At 52.6% G+C, this 20,090-nt stretch overlaps 12 protein-coding genes across 12 annotated transcripts; 6 read left to right on the top strand and 6 right to left on the bottom strand.

The window, feature by feature from the left end:
• Nucleotides 1–240: 240 nt before the first annotated feature.
• J4E83_009277 (uncharacterized protein) lies at nucleotides 241–1,129 on the top strand (the record flags this gene model as incomplete). Its single annotated transcript, XM_049336166.1, has 3 exons — nucleotides 241–275; nucleotides 324–1,007; nucleotides 1,057–1,129. 3 exons carry the CDS (start codon nucleotides 241–243, stop codon nucleotides 1,127–1,129), a joined length of 792 nt encoding a protein of 263 aa, XP_049184730.1.
• A 465-nt stretch (nucleotides 1,130–1,594) lies between these two features.
• On the top strand, nucleotides 1,595–2,523 carry J4E83_009278 (uncharacterized protein; the record flags this gene model as incomplete). Its single annotated transcript, XM_049336167.1, has 3 exons — nucleotides 1,595–1,602; nucleotides 1,673–2,323; nucleotides 2,376–2,523. The coding sequence occupies 3 exons, from the start codon at nucleotides 1,595–1,597 to the stop codon at nucleotides 2,521–2,523; spliced, it is 807 nt and encodes a 268-aa protein (XP_049184731.1).
• A 211-nt stretch (nucleotides 2,524–2,734) lies between these two features.
• Nucleotides 2,735–3,994, bottom strand: J4E83_009279 (uncharacterized protein; the record flags this gene model as incomplete). Its single annotated transcript, XM_049336168.1, has 3 exons — nucleotides 2,735–3,145; nucleotides 3,197–3,758; nucleotides 3,813–3,994. 3 exons carry the CDS (start codon nucleotides 3,992–3,994, stop codon nucleotides 2,735–2,737), a joined length of 1,155 nt encoding a protein of 384 aa, XP_049184732.1.
• Nucleotides 3,995–4,751: 757 nt separating this feature from the next.
• Nucleotides 4,752–5,802, bottom strand: J4E83_009280 (uncharacterized protein; the record flags this gene model as incomplete). The annotated part of the gene is made up of 2 exons (XM_049336169.1): nucleotides 4,752–5,546; nucleotides 5,599–5,802. 2 exons carry the CDS (start codon nucleotides 5,800–5,802, stop codon nucleotides 4,752–4,754), a joined length of 999 nt encoding a protein of 332 aa, XP_049184733.1.
• A 436-nt stretch (nucleotides 5,803–6,238) lies between these two features.
• Nucleotides 6,239–7,453, bottom strand: J4E83_009281 (uncharacterized protein; the record flags this gene model as incomplete). The annotated part of the gene is made up of 1 exon (XM_049336170.1): nucleotides 6,239–7,453. One exon carries the CDS (start codon nucleotides 7,451–7,453, stop codon nucleotides 6,239–6,241), a length of 1,215 nt encoding a protein of 404 aa, XP_049184734.1.
• A 705-nt stretch (nucleotides 7,454–8,158) lies between these two features.
• J4E83_009282 (uncharacterized protein) lies at nucleotides 8,159–9,070 on the bottom strand (the record flags this gene model as incomplete). The annotated part of the gene is made up of 2 exons (XM_049336171.1): nucleotides 8,159–8,735; nucleotides 9,066–9,070. The coding sequence occupies 2 exons, from the start codon at nucleotides 9,068–9,070 to the stop codon at nucleotides 8,159–8,161; spliced, it is 582 nt and encodes a 193-aa protein (XP_049184735.1).
• A 24-nt stretch (nucleotides 9,071–9,094) lies between these two features.
• J4E83_009283 (uncharacterized protein) lies at nucleotides 9,095–9,901 on the bottom strand (the record flags this gene model as incomplete). Its single annotated transcript, XM_049336172.1, has 3 exons — nucleotides 9,095–9,583; nucleotides 9,634–9,831; nucleotides 9,881–9,901. The coding sequence occupies 3 exons, from the start codon at nucleotides 9,899–9,901 to the stop codon at nucleotides 9,095–9,097; spliced, it is 708 nt and encodes a 235-aa protein (XP_049184736.1).
• A 653-nt stretch (nucleotides 9,902–10,554) lies between these two features.
• On the bottom strand, nucleotides 10,555–11,093 carry J4E83_009284 (uncharacterized protein; the record flags this gene model as incomplete). The annotated part of the gene is made up of 2 exons (XM_049336173.1): nucleotides 10,555–11,015; nucleotides 11,063–11,093. The coding sequence occupies 2 exons, from the start codon at nucleotides 11,091–11,093 to the stop codon at nucleotides 10,555–10,557; spliced, it is 492 nt and encodes a 163-aa protein (XP_049184737.1).
• A 665-nt stretch (nucleotides 11,094–11,758) lies between these two features.
• J4E83_009285 (uncharacterized protein) lies at nucleotides 11,759–13,399 on the top strand (the record flags this gene model as incomplete). Its single annotated transcript, XM_049336174.1, has 3 exons — nucleotides 11,759–12,036; nucleotides 12,089–12,487; nucleotides 12,535–13,399. The coding sequence occupies 3 exons, from the start codon at nucleotides 11,759–11,761 to the stop codon at nucleotides 13,397–13,399; spliced, it is 1,542 nt and encodes a 513-aa protein (XP_049184738.1).
• A 462-nt stretch (nucleotides 13,400–13,861) lies between these two features.
• J4E83_009286 (uncharacterized protein) lies at nucleotides 13,862–16,502 on the top strand (the record flags this gene model as incomplete). Its single annotated transcript, XM_049336175.1, has 3 exons — nucleotides 13,862–13,868; nucleotides 14,040–14,046; nucleotides 14,270–16,502. The coding sequence occupies 3 exons, from the start codon at nucleotides 13,862–13,864 to the stop codon at nucleotides 16,500–16,502; spliced, it is 2,247 nt and encodes a 748-aa protein (XP_049184739.1).
• A 486-nt stretch (nucleotides 16,503–16,988) lies between these two features.
• On the top strand, nucleotides 16,989–17,900 carry J4E83_009287 (uncharacterized protein; the record flags this gene model as incomplete). The annotated part of the gene is made up of 3 exons (XM_049336176.1): nucleotides 16,989–17,589; nucleotides 17,640–17,768; nucleotides 17,824–17,900. The coding sequence occupies 3 exons, from the start codon at nucleotides 16,989–16,991 to the stop codon at nucleotides 17,898–17,900; spliced, it is 807 nt and encodes a 268-aa protein (XP_049184740.1).
• Nucleotides 17,901–18,547: 647 nt separating this feature from the next.
• J4E83_009288 (uncharacterized protein) lies at nucleotides 18,548–19,539 on the top strand (the record flags this gene model as incomplete). Its single annotated transcript, XM_049336177.1, has 6 exons — nucleotides 18,548–18,556; nucleotides 18,616–18,656; nucleotides 18,737–18,885; nucleotides 18,953–19,104; nucleotides 19,164–19,401; nucleotides 19,451–19,539. 6 exons carry the CDS (start codon nucleotides 18,548–18,550, stop codon nucleotides 19,537–19,539), a joined length of 678 nt encoding a protein of 225 aa, XP_049184741.1.
• Between the last annotated feature and the right edge of the window lie 551 nt (nucleotides 19,540–20,090).

Genomic DNA, 20,090 nt, shown 5'->3' on the forward strand with positions numbered 1-20,090 from the left:
CGAGCGTATTGAAATGCATCCATTGTTGATCATCCGTGTAAAGATCGTCCGTCGTAGGCGTAATAGTGCCGGTGCAGGTGGTGAGGTGAGAGATGATTGGTGAGGTGAGTGGCCACGGAAGGCGCGACATGCTCTCACTTTGCGGCACCTGTACTGCCGACTTCTCAAACTTCCTAGTACCACACAGTTTCCTCTTTCCAACAACCATTCGCATACGGTAAGTGAGCTACAGGACTCACTATGGTACGGAGGGGTTTCGCAGCGGACGCTGCCTTGTAAGTACGATTCAGAGTTGCATACGTCACCGAATTAACAATGAGCAGTACTAAGAAGAACATGATCACCTTCAAAGTTGGTCATGGAGGCAAGGCCGTGTTCCTGGTTCCTGAGGACCGCATTCGTGCCTCGTCCGAGTTCGTCGACGCAGCGATGAGAGGACCGTGGCAAGAATCGCAAGAGCGTGTCATCACCCTGCCAGAGTTCGACAGAGACACCTTCGGTATCTACTTCGAGTGGCTTGTTACAGGCGTCGTTCACAGCAAATTCGGTCCCGCCGATGGGAATGATCGTTCGATTGAGCTCAAAAACTTATATCTGGAAATGCTTCATCTACCTCGGTTATGTGATCTGGGTCACTTCTTAATCGACACTGATTTTAGAGACACTCTCAACGATATTCTCCTACAATGCGCTAGCGAGGCTAAGGGAACGTCGATCACGCTCCCGCCCAGTTTCGGTTCTAGGTTCTACGAAAAAACACCAGAAGGCTCGCCAACTAGAAAGCTTGTCGCAGATCTTGTTGCCGGGGGCATTGAACAATACCACCTCAAGAAGCTCGGAATGAATCCAGATAATATGCATTCTGACTACATCATGGATCTTCTTCTTGCCATGTCTGTAAGGCTTGATACTTGGTCTAGTGTATCACCACTGCGTGGCTGGCAGACGAGCTGCAAGTACCATTGTCACGGCGACGAGAAGCCTTGCTACAGGAAGAAAGCCGGCACGTACGTAATATCCTCTGCTCACGCAATAATCACAGCTGACAGGGTCTAGGTCTCGCACTACCACAACGAAACGCCCAGCTCCCGACGACACACAGTCACCAGACGCAAAGCGACGTGCTTGAGGTTGGACTTTATAAGCTGTGGACCTGCGTCAATGGTATACGGTCTGCTTCGACTGACGAGGTTCGGGCGTGACTGAATGCCCAGCGTGGGTTGTATGGAAGCATAAGGATATCACGCGTATCATGACACATAGGGTGGAATTCGGAACGTATGCTGTACCCAATTTGTAGATACAGGCAGTGATAAAATCGTATACTTGAGCGAGAAGTCAGTAGTGGTTCACCATACAAATGTGAGAATGAGGTGAGAGAAGCTAGTCGCTCCTTCCCTTCCACATGAACTCTCGGCCAGCACTACGTCATTCACCTCCCGCGGCTGCCTAATTCGGATTTTCCCAATGTTTCTTAGAGCTCTAGACCTTTCCAGTCACCGTGCCTTTTTGTCTTACACCGCGTCTTCCACTTGCACACGTCTGCGCCATATCCTCGTCGCCGCGCTCGCACGCGAAGCGCTTTACTGCCACGATGCCGCTGTATCCTGAGAGCAAATTGCTGTGGTAAGTATAAGACGCGCATTTTATCGACCCTACTAACATGAACCAGCATGGGAACCCGCGTCGTCACCATCAGCGTCGGCATAAAACCCGATCACGAAGATTTCACGGTCCACGCAAAGCTTATCCGAGAATCTTCAGCTCTAATCGATGCGAACTTGCTAGCGGATGACAGCGAAAATAAGGAAGGCCCGATCGTCCTCACAGATTACCAGCCAAAAGACTTCATGATCTACGTTCAATGGCTGTACACCGAACGCGTCCTTATGGAAGCTGAAGGTCTCTCGAGGGTGGTTCATGAAGGTCGAAAACTGATCAAGGGCTACCTTCTTGGATGCCACCTCGACGACGATGACTATAGGGACACACTCATGGACTCCCTAATGGAATGGGGAGACAGAGCCGACGCCGACGATTTTGCCACACTGCTTTCCGAGATCATCCAAACCGTATTCAAAAGCACTGATACCAACAATCCACTTCGAAAGTTCATCGCAGACTACACTGTCTGGAACACAGACTATGAATACTGGGCCAACAACTATCAGTTATTTCCCGACAGATTCGTTGCGATGGTTTCGCTCGGTAATTCTTATCGCTGCCACCTTAACGGCTCTGGCCCTTCCAATCGTGCGAAAGATGAACCTTGCTTGTACCACTGCCATGAAGACAGGTGCTGCTACAAAGAGAATTCCAAAAGGTAAGATGCTTATTTATTTATATACCTACATCTGCTAACATCTACGGGATAGGATTAGCGACTGTACTCCCTCGCCCCGCCGTGTCCCAAGAAAACGTGTGGCCAAGAAGCGTGCCCGCTCAAACAGTATTGTCGTAATCAAATCAGAAAGCCCTTCTTCTGACAAATTCGTATTTTCGAACTCATCTGATTTCGTCTGAAAGTGGAGTACCTGTTGAAGCCTGCTCTAGACTATAGGGGAGGAGGACAGCTGGTTCAGCCTACTATATGCGCAGATTCAGGGATGATGCTTTTTAGAGTGTAATTCATTAACAATTATGTACCTAAAAGACTCGCTACTACGCTTGTAACGCTTCAAAATCATTTCCTTCCAACGTTTTGTACATATCGTATAACATCATCATTCTTCCCTTAGTTAACATGGGGAATGTAAGTAGGACCCCTACCCGCCTCAAACGCAGGTCCAGCAGGTCCATCAACATAAGCAGTATCGTGGTCAGCAACATAAGCAGCATTAGGGTTGGCAATGTACGCGCTCTCCCTCATGCTCTCGCTGTACCTAGCCTCCTTGACAACCTCAGGTCTCTGATTATCCTTGCGACCGAAGCTCCAGGCGCCGAGCAGAACAAGGGCGAAGATGCCGAGGTCGCATAGCTCGCCGAAGATGATGAAGAGGAAGGCGAGGGCCTGGTTGGTGGTGCGCGAGTAGTTGTTTGTGTTGCGGTAGATGAGGACGAGCTGCGCGATGGAGAAGGCGTTGCGGACCCAGACGATGGGGGTGACGAGCATGACGAAGCGGGTGAGGGCTGACTTGGAGCGGTTCTAGACGATGTTAGTACATGATTGTGTGCATGAGGAGAGGAGTGAACTTACACCGACAACACCGTTCTTCTTGATACCAATCCAGCAAAGGATCGCCTCGAGAGTCGCACTAGTCGACGCCGCGATGACGGTCGCTACGTAAACAACGTAAAGCGTCCTCACCATGTAGTCAACAGCAATCAAACTAGGATACGCCAACGCAGAGTTTCCACTACCGCGACGAGCAAGACCAACAGCCCAGCTAGCAAAGCCAAGAGCAAGGATAGCCAGCATCCAGAAGCCGTTCAAAGCCCAAGACAGAACACCAGGCTCCTTGATACCAGTGCCGTTGTTCTGGACATGGTTGGCATGGATCCAGATGGCGCCGACGATGCAGGCGTTCATGATGATCATGGCGCCTTGGTAGGTGAAGGAGAGGATGGAGATGATCTTTCCATACTTGATGGAGTCGTTGTTGCCGAAGGGTTCAGTGTATTGGGGGTAGGCGTAGGCGGAGGTGATGTAGAAGGGGGAGGGGAGGCGGGATTGGAGGGCCACGATGGAGGATTGTGCGGCGTAGGCGATCATCAGGGTGGTGAGACCGGTGATGAGGAAGAGTTGCGTGCCAGTGGAGCTGTTGTGTGTTAGTTGACTTGACATTGGATAGAAGGGGTGTGGATTGGTGTACCTGTGCCTGTTCAGAGTTGACCTGTTAAACTTCTTGAATGTACGGGGACGTCCAGGGCCGCCGACGAGCTGGCGACCGAACAACGCAAGAGCGGCCAGAATGAGGATAATGGAGCCGCCTGCTGTAACGACATGAAGGGCGAAAATTGCCTGGACGGTGGAGGTGGTGTTGGTAATGGCCATTGTGCGTGTTCGGTGGGTGTGCAGGACAGCACCCTTGTGAATTAAGTGATGAAATTGATTACTATACTGATGATACTCTACCAACATGCAAACTTGAGGGTCTTTATCATATCAACCAAACCTATGCGGTCATACCTCACGAGCCCAGACCATGACGATGCCTTGCGATGAACTGCTGTCAAACTTTACCAACGTTGACGCGCATCGAGACCAACAACCCTCTGGCCTGGAATTAGCCATGTGACTAACTGTGGCCTCCACGAAAATCGAGCAATGAACGGGTTCGGTACGAGTCGCGACGTTGAAATGAGCTTGGGTGAATGACGTTTAGCGGCGCGCGGAGAGTAGCGGAATGACGTCGCGCGTCGCTAGCAGAAGCAACATGGCCGTCGCAGCCGGTTGCTTTTTCGTTTTGCGTGAACGATTATTTGAGATATTTGGCTTGGACCGCCGAAGATCGTCGCAGTCACGGTAGTGCCATCGTGGGGGTGTGAGCGCGGGAGATGTGTTCGCTGGCGTGATGATCTGCCCAGGGGTGTTCTTGTTTGTGGACTCGATGGTGACGCACTAACGGTCGGGAACATGATGTGCCATTGCCAAGTGGGCTCTGCAGCAGGATTTTTCGAGACTTTCAAGAACACGACGATGATAATGAAAGTGGTCGCGCATCGAATGCACGAGGATCGAGCCGAGGTCAGGAAGGAAGTCAATCAGGATGGATCACGGACTGGATGATGGCTCTTCATCTCGCAGTCCATCAATCGCTTTTCCCAACCCCCACAACCCTTCCACTGCCTCGGAGTCCCAGCTCTTCAGGCGTCATGAACCTCCGCACGGCCTCAATGTCGTTTCCACCCCAAGCACCCTTCCCACTGCTGCGCTTTCCGTGTTGTGCTGTTTCATACTCATCTTTGTGCCATCCACACCCAAAAATGCAAAACATGCACACGACAACGAACAATGCCATGACTGCGAGTATGAAGATGAACAAGGACCAGATTCCGGAACTAAGCCAGGTTACAAAGGACGCAGAAGCCGAATTGACAACATGAGTCGCTGTACCCTTCTTGCCATTGTCGTCCCAATCATGGAACCACATTGCCGTTTTTTGTATGCGCTTGCCGTTTATGCTGGACTGTGAGCGCGGGATGAGTGCAGCGCGGATAATCTCGTACGCGCTAGCTGGGTCACCCGCGGACAACAGGGGACGCTGCAGAAGGACGAGTTCCAGGATCTTCTGCTCTTTTCTGTCCATAACGATTGTGAGATCCGGAAAAGTCAGATCCGTCCACAATTGCATGATATCGAAGTGCAACACTAATGCATTGGAGTCTTTGACGTGGCGCAGGGAGTAGGCGTATGAGGCGCCAAAGTAAGCGCCCCCAACGTTGTCAAGTTGATCAGATGCGACGAGCTTGCCGAGATCATCTTTCGACATATCCAACAAGACTTGGTTAACGTACACTTTCGGTAGAATCTTTGAGTCTCCTAAAAGTGGGGCATTGTTGATGCTTAGATGCGCTGAGTCGTAGGGAAGGGAGATGTTCAGAAGCTGGGGCACGTTAGCGGGCGATTTGGTCTGCTTGACATTAGAGATGGTTTACCAGAGCGTTGTCGTCTTTTCTCTGAGCCCATGGCGCATCGTTGCCTTTTGATGTGTCTTGGTATAGGAAAGGGCACCCAACACATGGGATCTTGGCAATCACGTTGTAGCCCTCCGCAACTGTCGTAATTTCCGGTGCGACTTCAGCAGCTCCGCATCGCGCAAACGCGAGAATCGCAACGAGAGGCGCTATCCGGAATATCATGATGAGAGATACGATGATGAATTGTAGTAGGGTCACCCGTGTTGACACGTTTGAGGTTATGTGGCTGGGTCTGTATGTAAGCTGGGGCGGGTGGGGCGGCTTCCATGGGTCATGTGAAGTCGCGAGCTAGCGTGTTTGGAATACGAGATGCAGCACTCACATCGCCCCCAGTCTTCACAGAAGTAAGACTCTGTTTGCCAATCGAATTTGTAGCAGCATCGGGATATGAGGTTCTGTTTCAGGCATAATTTTAAAGAACCAATGTACAGCACAGCTTGTTTCTTGTGCATCAGAGGTACCTAGGTATTTATTCACATCATGTATAGCCCAAAATCAACCATGTATACGCTCAGCCCAGTAACGACGCAATCGCGCTACACCTCGCATCTATTCCCTCAACGCCCAGCTTTATTGGTCTTGGACGTTTCGTTGAATTTTATCCAGTCTCCTGGCAATCAACGCCATTCTCTCTCATCAACAACCCCATGATTTCGTTGTCATCGTGACCCTCGTATATACCATACTGCGCTCCTTCAAGAACTTTACTAGGAGCCTCCAAATAATCTTCTGCCACCTCGTCTGCTGTATCGATGAACTCAGCTTCAATCCTCTTCGACAAAGCGTCTCGGATCGTCTTACACGCGGAAAGAGCCTCCTTTGCTTCTTTGTCTTCCAGATGTTCCTCGATATCGGCGAGCTTCTTGAGGATTTGAGCGCAGTTCCTGGTCGGACTTTGTAGCCCAAGTCTAGGATCCAGCGTACAGTGACTGGCAACCGCTAGAGCGCCAATCTCGATGATCTGTCTGCTTCGTGCAAGTTCATCAGGTCGTGTCATATGCCGAATGACCGGGTTATCCGAGCGAACTGCAACATCTGTCATGCCGGCACTGTTGTGACCAGTGTCGTGTTTCAGATCCCGGCGATCTCTCATTTCGTTCAGTGGCGTACCAATAGGAGTAGAAAACATGTCGGCGACGAATGTATCGTTGTACGTATAGTACGGTATGCTTGTTGGATTGAGTGGCCTTCCTCTTGGCGCCGGACCTTGACTCACACTTCTTCCATGTTGGAAGTGCGCGGCATGCCTTCTCTTGTGTTCTGGTGTAGCTGATCTCGCACGCGGTGCTTGAAGCCGAACGAAAGTGGGATTGGTGATGCTGTTGGCTGCGGCAATGCGATCTGTATCGCCAGTGCTCAAAGATCGACGACGACCGTAGCTTTGCGATGAATGTCCTGAGTGGAGGTAGGCATGGTTTGTTTGAGATCGCATAGGCGGAGGACGATCGTTGAGGTCAGGATCATCAGTTGTTGCTGGGAAGGCTCGTTGTAGATCTAACGGGTAGGGATGGGGTGTACTTGGTCCAGGAGTCGGGTATGCCGCGGCGTTTTGGCCGAAGTCGTAATTTGAGAAGTCGGGAGTCGAAGTTGTGGAGGTGTTTGATGAGTCAACAGCTGCAAAAGCACCGTGTTCATATGTAAGACTGAAGTCATCGAGTATATCGCTGTTGTTCGTCGAGAAGATAGGTTGCCCTGAGCCATCTGATCCGAATAGTTCGTTGAAGTCGGCTTGAGAGAGCTGTTCCTCCTCGTCCATGGATGGAAGGAACAGATCGGCGGCTGTGTGACTGAGTGGCGCGTTTGGCTGAGACATTCTGTAGGTTCCCAGTAAGATTGCAATAATGAGTAAAGCGCGTGTTGTTACCGAGATCTGCGGCTCTGTCGATACGGGAAGGATGTTACACAGGAAATGGGAGGCTGCGTAAACGATGTCCAGATATAATTACTGTTTGGTCCTTCCGTTGGCCTGAGCTGAAACAGGTAGACGCGGTGAGTTTGGTGAGCATAGATGGTGGCGCCGGAGTAGGCCAATGGCCGGATACCCACGTTGAGTACGTGGTCGATAGGCAAACATCGCTCCTGTGCATACAGTCAGTGCTCAGACTCGTTTCGCGTAATCCTTGGCTATCTTGTCATAGGAGGACTATTTGCTGTGATGGGAGGTAGAGAATTAGTTGCGACATGCTCGAGACATTTGTCAGAAGTTGATTTCGCCAGTCAGCTGCACTGCGCATCCATTGTCTCGCAACAGTGTTGCAGATCCGAATCGCATCTGAAGGCTCTGTATGAGAGACAATTCACTGATTGCCTTTTTTGACTTAAGACACTTTGCTGTCAAAGATTCAGGTCTTCTGTATTCGTTAAGACATCTAGGTCATCACCTCATAAACGTGTTCCCGCAACTGGTCGGCCCCGGAGTCCCTAACGCAGGGCACAATGGATGGCAGTCCTTCCCAAAGGCGATATCGTACATCCGTGTTATACAAGAGAATGCGGCTCTGCAGACCCACAGACGTGTTCACTCCTTCTTGTTCTCGCCGTCCTTTCCCTTCTTCTTGTCCCAATTCCAAACCTCCCAAATCTGTTCAAATATCATATCACCATAACTCTTTCCTTCTTCAATGGCTTTCTTTTCTTCCTCCAATCGCCGCTCCTTCCAACCCTCCTCCTCATCACCCATCCACAGTTTCCCAAGTATACCCTTTTCTTGCCCTTCCTTCCGCTCCAGTGTCCTCCGACTCTTTTCCCTCTCCTCTTGCAATATCTTCTGCATCTCCTTTGCGCGTTCGGTCGGTAGGTCCATGGCTCGCACTGGACTGAGGTTTTGTACGAGGCCGCGGCCTGTTCGTAGTGTGATGAGATGATCGGCGGAGAGATAGAAGCCGATGCCTAGAGAGAATGTATAGAGGTCTAGTTTTCGTGGTGGGAGTATGGCTATTATTGGACATATTACGAGGCCGCCGATGGCTAGGTTACGTGTTATGCGCTGGTATCGGGCTTGTTGTTCGAGAGCGAGGCGCTCTTCTGGTGGGATGGGCATATTTTGGACGGGGTTCGGTGTCGCCATCTTGGAGTATGTGTGCGCCCAGTCGATTCTGAAAAGGCAGCGAGTGTCGGAGTAGATTTATTGCGTGTGTAGGAGTTCGAGCAGACAGAGTGAAGGGGTGATGTCAGAGTAGTTCGGTGGTCGCAATGTCAAAAAGTTCAATGATGCAAAGACGGCGGCTAGCTCCCGCCTCGGCTGCAGCTTCCCCTTCGGAGCGGAGGTGCTGCGGAGAACTGAAGCCACGCGTACAGTACTCAGTGCACAAGGCGACTTGGTTTAAATTGCTCGTGATTCAAATGCGCCTATTGATATGCTGTTCTCGACTTCCCATGCCCGTTACGCCGTTGTACCGATTCTGCCCCAATCATGCATAATGGACCTCATAAACATGCGCAAATCTCTCGCTGATTATCGTTGGAACTTCCTTCTCTTCACGTCGACTCTGTCTTCAAAGCGTGGACTTTGCCTCCCTGGCCTATCCTCTGTTCTGTTTCCTAGATGCTCAAAGGTTCCACTACTCCTCAGCCGTTTCGTTGGGGTTCTCTCGTACTCGCTCCCACTTTGTCCACCTCTTTGCCCTTCTTCATCTGTCCCAGCTGGCCCGTCTGACCTGGGTCCATCCTCGTATGCATCGAATTTCCGCTTCTGCGCAGTGCTCGGCGTCTGCATCAGGCGCCGCAAACGGCTCTCTTGTAACCGCCTATTCACTTCCTCGGTGACATCGACATGTTGAACAACGTAGTCGTCTTCGATTCTGGCTCGCTTTGCGCGTGGAGTGGGCGATTGATCCACGAGAGGAGATATGGCATGCGGGTTGGAGTTCGGGGGCTGCGCAGTTGGTGTAGTAGAGGCATGTTTCGCGCCCTCGATACTAAGACGCTTGTTTGAAGTTTTGACCTGTCGCTTGTTAGCTTTTCGGCATCGCGTGCGCAAACGGCACAGCATACCTTCTTCTTTTCTGCCAGACCTTCGCCATCGAGCTGGTCCCTGAATCTCTTCATGTCGTCTTGTAACCTCCCCGACTTGTTTCGCAGTGAGATCAAGTCCGTTGCCAACCAGTCGGGGTCATTGTGATCCGTCGCATCGAGCGTCTCATTGAGAAACAGGAGTTGCGCGCGTAGGTTCTCGATGTGTTTGTCAAAGTCCTGGAGAATGGATGAGAAAGATGATGGGACAGGTAATTGTGTGAATTACCTCGAGCGAAAACTTCGCCATGTTGTGTGGCAGAACTGTGGACGGACAAGGGAAACCGCATGCAGGAGGCTTCAACTTCCTTGCGGAGTCCCGAGCGCTTGGGTTAACATCCTCGTTCCGATCGGAACGTTCCGACATTGGCAGCATCTTGAGATCTTGCCTCTTAACCACGAAGGGCCACTGTGATAGGTCAGACATCACATGCTGCCTAGCTTGGTCAAAAGGAGATCGAAATTGTGCGGTGGGAAGTAATGGTATACCGTCACGGTTAAAATTGACACGTAATAATTTCACTGCATTGCCCCATGTGCTCATAGCATCATGAAAGGTAGGACCTTGGGAGCTCGTAGCCCTCGTATGCGACATTCCATGCTCTAAAGTGAGCTTTATGCTAGAGTACACACGACTCAGCCTGAGCTTGCCTTTCCCCTTTGCGCCATATGCATCGCGTCGCTGATGCTGTCCATTGCGGACCAGTCTGCATGACCACGCGAGGACCTCGGGAAGTTGCAGATGAATGAAAGCGATTATCGCCACGAGGAACCGGCAAATCCAATGGTCTCGCGCAGCCTGATATAATACTGGCGTCAAGTAGAGAAACCAAAATAGCTTTGGGAATCGATGCATCGCCTTTCACAAGTGGGCGATATCCAACAGTTGACATGCGACCGTCTTCAGCCTTCATCTTCACCAAAAGTGAGCTTCACAGCTTTGGACTTCTTCTTCGGTTTCTTCGCTGGCTTCGCTTCTGGCTTTTTTACATCCGCCTCTTCCCCCTTTTTGCTCTCGTCCTGGTCATCCCCGATGATCTTTGCCGCCTTGCGCTTCTTTGAGACTGCACCAACCTCAGCAATCTTGTCTTTGGATTGCGACGTCGCATCACCATCTTTCTTCTTTCCAGCCTCGTCTGCAGCCGGCTCCCCTCCCTCTTTGTCGTCTTTGCCTGAGACAAGCGCATCATACTCCTCTTTACTCAGCGACTGATTCGTCTCTTCCATGACATACGTAGGCGCATCATCTTCGTCGTCGTCTTTCTTCATCCTCTTATTCCGCGCGATTGGATGTTCATGACGGGCTGTGTCTCCACTGGTGAGTTGCCCGCGCAGCCGCTGTAAGAAGGCTGGCTGTGAGCTGTCTGTGGCGTGTTAGCGAAGGATACGAACGCGTTAGATACAAACTTACCGAAATGGAGGTCTTTTGCTTTGAAGCTCATGGTGGCTGTAGTGCAAGGGATGTGCTGACACGGCATGCACGTAAGGGTCTAGATTAGTCGTTTGGCTGAATGTCGTGTCGATCGCTTAGCGGCGGGTTTCCGTGCGGCTCCTTCGCCGCCTTAGCTGCGGATAGTTTACGATGCACTTGCAGTCTACTTTTGGTTCCAGAGAGCATTCACTCCATCGAGATGTCTAGTCGGGTGCCTAGATATGGCGGGTGAAAGCCCATCCCGAAACGTATTGGTCCGCTGCACCTGCTATCGGCATGCGTGCTAAAGGGCTTGGCGCGTTCCGCCGACAGGGAACATGTCAACTAGCAGATCTCGAAACGCATACGCAATCATCGGCCGCTAATAATTTACATTCAACGACCCTGTTCTCTCCTTTCACTCCCTCAGGGTTACAAGCTTGAGCCCGTCACGCCAATCGCCGACCCATCTCTGTTCTCGTACACCCACCTGGAGTCACGACCCACACGCTCGTTATCGACCAAGCTCCCTGGGTTGAACACGTCGCCCTTTCCTCATCCACAACCGTCGCATTCATTCGACGTCCTCTAGACCCCTCGAATTCGCTTCGCACCGCTTGCGACTGGGCCAAAGAGCAACAGGGCTGCCATTGGCAGGAAATCGCATACCAGACACGCCACCACTTGGGCACCACCATGGGCTTCCTACAAGATATGACGAGGAGGCTACCGACCTCAAAGGACAGTCTAGACAAGCTGGACGACCTACCGCGCCGCGCCGAAAAGAACTCCCCACGGTTGTCCTTCTTTCGACGCAGGATACGACTGAAGGGGAGTTCATCCGTGTCGATACCTCTGGGCCTGGTGCTGCTGTTTCCATGTCTCGTTATAATAATAATCATAATTCTGTTCGTAAAGTCTCCAGACTCGCAGGGCATTATGAACATGCCCGCCGGCGGCCCTCCCTCGATAAGGTACGTGGAATCTCATCACCTCAGCATCCAAACAACATCTAACAATGCGCAGACGGATAAGCGAGAAGTACGATAAGCCCTTCGCGGTAGGCTGCCTCGAGCCGCAGGTCAACGGACCCCGAGCAAACGCTGCATTCGTAGTCCTAGCGAGAAACAAGGAGTTGGATGGTGTCATACAGTCGGTCAAGTCGATTGAGAGACATTTCAATCGGTGGTTCCACTACCCATATGTCTTCCTCAACGACGGAGACTTCAACGAGACGTTCAGGGAGACGGTCTTGGCTCATGTCAGTGCTCCAGTGGAGTGGGGTAAGATCCCTCCCGAGCAATGGGGCTTCCCCGACTGGGTAGATCCAGATGTTGCGAAGGAAGGAATCGCCAAGCAGGGTGACAGGGCCATCATGTACGGTGGTATGGAGAGCTACCATCACATGTGCAGGTTCTATTCGGGGTATGTAACCTAGCATGCTTTCTCCTGATTGCCACTAACACGGACAGTAAATTTTACCAACACGAACTACTCGCCAAGTACGACTGGTACTGGCGCCTCGAGCCTGAGATCAAGTACTTCTGCGACATCACATACGATCCCTTTATCCACATGATCCGGAACAAGAAGACATATGGCTTCACCATCGCGGTGAAGGAGCTACGAGAAACCGTCCCCAACATCTGGCGATATGCCTCGGCCTACAAGCGTAACAACAACCTGACCTCCAAGGGCATGTGGGAGATGTTTGTGGAGAAACCGAAAGAGGAGGACGAGAAGGCGCCCAAGACAGAGCCCAAGTCGAAGAAGAACTTCTTTCCTCAGGATATAATGGATGCCGAGTTCGGCACAGAGGCCATGCCTGAAATCCACCCTGAGAACATGGAGGGCGAATCGTACAACATGTGCCATTTCTGGAGCAATTTCGAGATCGCGAACCTGAATTGGTTCCGCAGCAAGGAGTACAATGACTTCTTCGAGCTGATGGATCGCAGTGGTGGCTTCTGGATGGAGAGATGGGGAGATGCGCCTATCCACTCGCTAGCTGTTGGTGCACTACTTGGCCCTGAGGATATCCACTACTTCCGCGACTTTGGATACCGGCATACGACCATCCAACATTGTCCCGCCAACGCACCTGCGCGACAACTCGCCCGAGAGCCATATCTTGAGAAGACGACACTCGACGAGAAGGAGCGACTGGAAGAAGACAAGTACTGGGCGTCATATGACCCAGTCAAGGAAAACGGTGTCGGCTGTCGCTGCAAATGCGACCAGGACATTGTCGACGTAGAGGGCAAAGAAGGGTCCTGCCTCACGGAATGGGTAGAAGTGGCTGGTGGCTGGGCATCACCTGGGCCTGACGGACCATGATCTCTCCTTCTCGCGTGGTATTCTATCAGCTTCAGGCTAGCATTTTGCGGGAACATTAGCATCTACTCCTCTTTCCAGTAAGGCGTCAGGTGTTGGCATTGCATATGGGCTGGGCCGCCCTTCAATAGAGCATCAGGACTACGCGGGCGTCGTTGCAGGCTTACTTACTTTCTGCGCATTGGCGACACAGTGTATGAGAACGAATACGAACAAGTTGAAAACAGCTCTGCTCTTGAATGATGCCTTGTTGTTTGGTCATGGGACTACTTGCTTTAGGTGACGGCCCCACCCCATTCAACGGGAAGGTCGAACATCAACCTCTTGAAAGAATAATATACGTAGATCGACCATAAATCGACATCGCCTCAGCATCTTACTCAGCCTTATTGTTGTGCTGATGTAGACTGCAGCGCGCCTGTTCCGTTTCAATGAATGAGGTGGCCCGCTGTGGACATGTGAACCATGTTCCGTATCTTATCGCTTACTACGAGACTATGCGGGGTTACCCCCATTCGCATCCCACCTAAGCTCGACCGTCCATCAGCACCTTGTCGTCACCACAACTCGCAGCAGTTTGAACAGTCGCGCGTCTCTCGCATTCACTGACAGCATCTCTGCAGTCCTACACTTCACTTATCAGGCTATCAGTGTGCAATCTGGTATGTGCTGTCACCTGCTCCCGCTGGTCCCCACTTCCTCCCGAAGGCCCCCATACGCGCCTCGCCCGCAGCTAGTTAGGCAGCGTCCACCTGGTGCCCACCACAACCTCACCTTGACCGTTCCCCCCTCTCTCCTTCCACCACACTCGGATCGCTTTGAACCTCTGATCACACTGGATTTCGCATGAAAACAGGCTGACATGTCTTCCAGCGAGCCTAACTCCTCTCAGGATCTCAAGTTCCCCCCTGTGCAGGTGGCCCACTCGCTCACTAAGCTTGATCTTGAAACGCTCATGATGAGGTCGACTCAGCGCCGAGCCCCAGAAGAGGCGGGCAGCTCTCTCGACGACAGCAGCTATGACCTGCTCGGCGACGGCGTCATGGACATGTCTGACGACGAAGCCCATACCGAGTCGATCGCGTCCACCGACGGTCCCACGCCCGATGACACGTCTGACGATTTCAGTGATGACGACGTCGAGTACGAAGCCGGCGAGCATCACTTACAAGATAGCACATACTCTTCGCACGGCGAATCCCAAGAGCAGCAAACCCACGTACACCCTATACTATCTGGCGAAGACTCCTCCCTGACAGAGGTTCCGCCATACCTGAGTGGGAGCATGAGCTCAAGGCATTTCGTACTCCAAGAGCAGGGCACGGGCAGTTCTGATGTAAGCCATGGAAGCAGCGTCATCAAGAGCTCGGCAGGTTATACGGACGAGCTACCACCGGTGTTCGACCGTTATGGCTGCAAAGAGATTAGATTGTCGGTCAAGGCAGCCTTGTCCAAGGACCCCCTCGCCACCCCAGACGCATACCGAATACTGTATATTGGTAGCGGAAAGTGGGCAGAGGGCACCATCACCTCTAAGATCTGCGCAGCGCTCGCTGCCTACCCTAGCGCCTCGAAGTCGGTTATGGTCCGCGGTCACATCGAGCCCTATGCCCCCGTCCCGCACGCTGATCGTTGTGCCAAAATGGAGATTCATAAGTCGCGCGAGAAGAGGCACGTTCTCGCCATCATGGAAGATGGACGACAGCTCATGTTCGGCTCCGGCCTGTCTGCTCACTCTTCAGATCGACCAGACCTTGTGGTCCTCTGTCACCCAAGCGTCCTTGATAGCACTGCTGACAAACAAGATCTTGCATCTGCCAAGGAAGTATTCGAACGCGAGACAATCCCATGCATCGAACTTGCTGAGACCAATCCTTTCGGAGCTGGATCTTCCGTTGATGAGAACACTACGACGTTACGGGTATGCGTAGAAGGGCGAGACAACCCGAACACTGATTACGAGCTGAAGGAGGTACTGCCCCTCGATATCCACCAGTTCGACCAACTCGAGCCATCGCAGCTCAATCGCCATCTTGCACTCATTAGTCCTCATCTAGCGAAGGCACGGGGCACGAAGGCTGCCTTGACAGCCCGCAAATCGTGGTTTAGTGACAAGACCAAGACGTCTACGAAGAAGACGGGCTCACCATGGCCAATTGCAAAGTTGCTAGCATCTGCTTTCGTCCTCTTCGCCCTCATCCCCGCGCTTCTCATGGGTGCGGCTTATACCCCTATGCTGTACCAAAAAGTGTCCCAAGGGCGGTCAGTGTCACCAGCCGTTTCAGAGATTCAAAGCAACACCACAACGATCACGCCCGTAGCGTCAGTGTCTCCAACTGCGGCTCGCTACCCGGATTCATGTCGCTCGAGCCTTGTACACGAAGCTCGAGGCCTCACTGTCGTACCGTCCCAGCCAAAGCAGGCTACCCAGAAGCCAAAGGCGAAGAACAGTCAGGCTGGAGGTTTCGAAATCCAGATCACCGGAGACCATCAGTTTGTACTCCGTCCTTCCAAGTCCTTCAATTCGAACCGGAAGAAACCCCAACTTCAGGTTCAAGTTTCTCGCCACTCTCAAGAGGTTCCAGCACATTACAACCGGACCACCACTGGCGAGTACATTGTCGACCTGGATCAGCAGTATCGATTCGATAAGTTCAATGTCAGCATTGCCACACATTCAAAGCCTCTCTTGCGGCAATCCTTCGAGGTGATGCTTGGACACAACAAGTCGACGCTAGATCAACTTCTCGACACCGCCATGTCCAACATATTGGATACACAAAACACCCTCCGCAACGTCTCCGCTGTAGCTGCACAGCACCTGCAAGAATACATGGCCGGGTTTGATCTCTACGCTTCCAAGCAACTTCAGGAGACTAAGCATCAACTGGAGATGAAGGCTCATCGGGCAAGACAGATACCGGATGCTACGTGGATGGGGTTGCGAAAGGTGACCGCGCCAGTGCGGACATCGTCAGCGATGCAAAGGGCCAGGATGAATGCTCTTCGCGTGAGGTGCAAGATGGAGACGGCGGCGGGACTGTCTGCAAAGGAAGGCGGTGAGGGGCAGAGTTGGGCATGTGCAAAGGTGGGAGGGGCGGTCTAGGGAACATGGGAAGGCGGCACGCAGTGGAGGATCTCATGTGACTTTCTGCACTGTCTTGTTTTGATTATGCGGCGTATACGGACAGGAGGGCAGACACAAGGGTGCAGTGATATACCCCTGGGACCTGGTGTGGACAGTAGGACAACTTGGGAGTTATAGGACTTGTCAAATTCATCTCATACCACGATGCATCTACAGCAGCTTGTAGATGCGCACATCTCTGTGGCTCTGTACTGTCATAGTTACGCATTGACTCATCATGTAGGACGAACTAGTTGGGTGCACGTTGCGTCAGGTGTGAAGGCGCGTTGGGCGGGCACGTCCCCTGAACCGAACCGGGTAAAGCGCGTTCTGGAGGGGCATCCCACTTCCCAATTTACAGGCAGTTGTTGACACAAGAACCCACAAACACACGACATCTCCCCCACAAACGCAGCTCTCTTCTTATTACACACAGACCCGAATACTCCGCATTCATAGAAAAAGATGTCTGAAGCAGCCAAGCCCGACCCCGCCGCCGAGCAGATCGCCAACCCTGCGGCGACTCTTGTTCAGGACGAGACCGCAAAGGTCACCACCGACAAGGCGTCTGACAAGCCCGAGACCACCACAGAGAGCAAGGATGACAAGCCCATCACAGAGAAGGCGACAGAGGCAGCGGCCGCAGTAAAGGACAACGTCTTTTCCATGTTCGGTGGCGGCCCCGCAAAGGTCAAGAAGGAGGAGGCCGACGATGTCGACGAGCCATCAGGTGCTTCCAAGCCCAAGGGCGAGGTGCGTATGTGCTACGGTGTTTTCGAGGATGTACTGACAAGGCGACAGGACGAGGACCCCGAGAACGAAGAGCCCGATGTCGACTTCCAGCCCGTCGTCCACCTCACCGAGAAGGTCGACACCAAGACCAACGAGGAGCTCGAGGAGCAAGTGTTCAAGATGCGCGCCAAGCTGTTCAAGTTCGACAGGGAATCGCGGGAGTGGAAGGAGCGCGGCACTGGTGACGTCCGGTTACTGAAGCACAAGGAGAATGGCAAGACCCGTCTCGTCATGCGCCGTGACAAGACCCTCAAGGTCTGCGCCAACCACTACGGTATGATACATGAAAGGCGGATATGAAAGCGGATACTAAGAAGTGCATAGTTGTTCCCGACATGAAGCTGTCGCCCAACGTCGGCAGCGACCGCAGCTGGGTCTGGAACGCCGCGGCCGATGTCAGCGAGGGCGAGCCCGAGGCTCAGACCCTGGCGATCCGTTTCGCCAACAGCGAGAGTGAGTCAAGAAGATGCACGAAACCGCGCAGCGGAGCACTAACTATATCTGTCAGATGCCAACCAGTTCAAGGAGGCCTTCATCAAGGCCCAGCAAGAGAACGAGGCGCTTTTCGGCAAGTCGGAGCAGTAAATGCTGTCGGATAATAACAGCTTGGAGGATGGGATGAGATACGAAAAGACGGATTGCACGAACAGTGAATGAGGAATTGGGACGGCATGATATGATGGTGGTAGAAGAGATTACCCACACCCTGCACATAACTAGATAGCAACTAAATGGCCTGACTACTGTAGTCAACGGCGTCCCCCCATGCAAGACCTGATGGCACGAAATGCGTCGACGTGTGATGGCTTTACCTTCAAGAATCGCGAAATTGACCCTGCATAGCGTGCAGTCTCACCTGCAATGCAAACGTGTGCCGATGCCGTATCACGTCTCTCACCTGGCAGAGGGCTAGTCCCCTGTCAGGCAGGCTTCCGTGCTCGTGCAGCTTTTCTTACAGCTTGATGGTTTGCGCCAAGCCAGCGCAACTAGTCTCCGTCTCCGCCGCCCCGCGACCATCTCTCAGTTAACTCGCCAAATCAGAGCTCGCGACCCGAGACCAGCCACGCCTTTACTACACGCGCCCCGGCTTTGTCGCAAGAGACCGACACGCCAGACCGCGCCCGACGTGAACCGCCTCTACACACCTCGCGTATATATTCTCCAGGCAGGCCGGAACCAATCACGCTCGCAGCAGCCCGTCTACGCAGTCCTCGCGGCGCAAATCAGACAAGATGCCTGACGTAAGTTGCGGCGTGGAGATGCCCTGAAAACCATCGCGCAAATGCTAACAACCGCGCAGATCAAGCGATGGGTCAAGCTCATCACTCACCAGAAGCCCATGTACGTACAATCCGCGCGCAATCGCATGCGCTTGCCCATCACGCGTCTACACGTCGCCAGCCGCTAATACGCATTCACAGCGCGGAGCCTTCGCCCGTTGAGGGATACCCCATGCGATCATGGAGCATAGAGGTCTGGCTGCTGGATGACCAGGGCAACGAGGTCATGCCCAGCGTCTTCGAGAAGGCCGTCTACAACCTGCATCCTTCATTCGAGAAGAACAAGCACAGTAAGTGCGCCCGACACTGCGCTCAGCAGCATGCCGCCAGCAAGAATCCCCACTAACATGCCAAAAGTCATCAAGAAGCCGCCGTTCCGCATCGATGAGAAGGGTTGGGGTGAGTTCGACATGAGCATTGTCTTGTCCGCTGTTGGCAAGGGCGGTGATCACACCCTCGAGCACGACCTCAACTTCCAGTCGGAGCGTTATGAGGCCAAGCACCAAGTCGTAAGTACCACATACGCGTGCTATTTATCAGCCAGAACATCGCTAACCCGCCATTGCAGACTTTCCGCAACCCCAAGCCTGAGCTCCTCGCCCTCCTCGCCGAGTCTGGTCCCGCCGAGGCCAACGGCATGCGCAACAAGGACGCCGCCAAGAAGAAGGGCCGGAGAGACAAGAACGTAGACATGGAGAAGCTGGCCGATGGACTGCAGAAGCTGGGTGAGGATGACCTGCTGCACGTCGTCACCTTGGTCCACGACAACAAGACCAGCGAGACGTACACTAAGAATGACGTCGAGAGTAGGTTTCCATCATCTCCCATTGCAAGGTACGTGCTAACAGATAATAGATGGCGAGTTCCACGTCGACCTCTACACCCTACCCGATTCCCTAGTCAAGATGCTCTGGGACTTCACGTCCTCGAAAGTCGATTTATAGGTTGTTTCACGACCAGAGGTTTTATCTTGCGTCGATTCGACCCTGAGTGACCAACACAATACGATATCTCGTTCGCACGTCCACGATCCTTCCCAGCATTCTCATGCTCGAGAAACGTAGCAGCATCACGCTCGCTTGTTTCATCCTCGTAGCGGAGGGATCGTGCGGTCAACGTCTTGAGTTACCCTAGCTCTCAGTGGCCGGACACAACGTCGAACGATTATATCACTCACCCCATGTTTCTGTTCCTGTTTTCTCGTTCTTCATGAGCCTCGGAGTTTTACAAAGGGCAAAAGCTGGGTGGCTATGCATACATGGCAGCTTCTTTTGATATTGATTGGCGCTGGGAGGGTTACAGGCTTATTATAGGTGGATATGCATGGGCGAGAAATGAGATTACTTAATTCTTGGCTCGTCTTTGCGTGTACGGATTTTCGAGGTGATGGTTGTGTGGTGATGATCATTTCAATGCTTCCAGGGAGTGCGATCAAGCACTACCGGCCACCCAATACATGAATCATAACATCCGGATAGCACTCTGCGCTGACTTT

The sequence above is a fragment of the Alternaria metachromatica genome (assembly GCF_023757995.1).
Source record: "Alternaria metachromatica strain BMP 0045 chromosome Unknown scaffold_31, whole genome shotgun sequence".
Lineage (NCBI taxonomy): Eukaryota > Fungi > Ascomycota > Dothideomycetes > Pleosporales > Pleosporaceae > Alternaria > Alternaria metachromatica.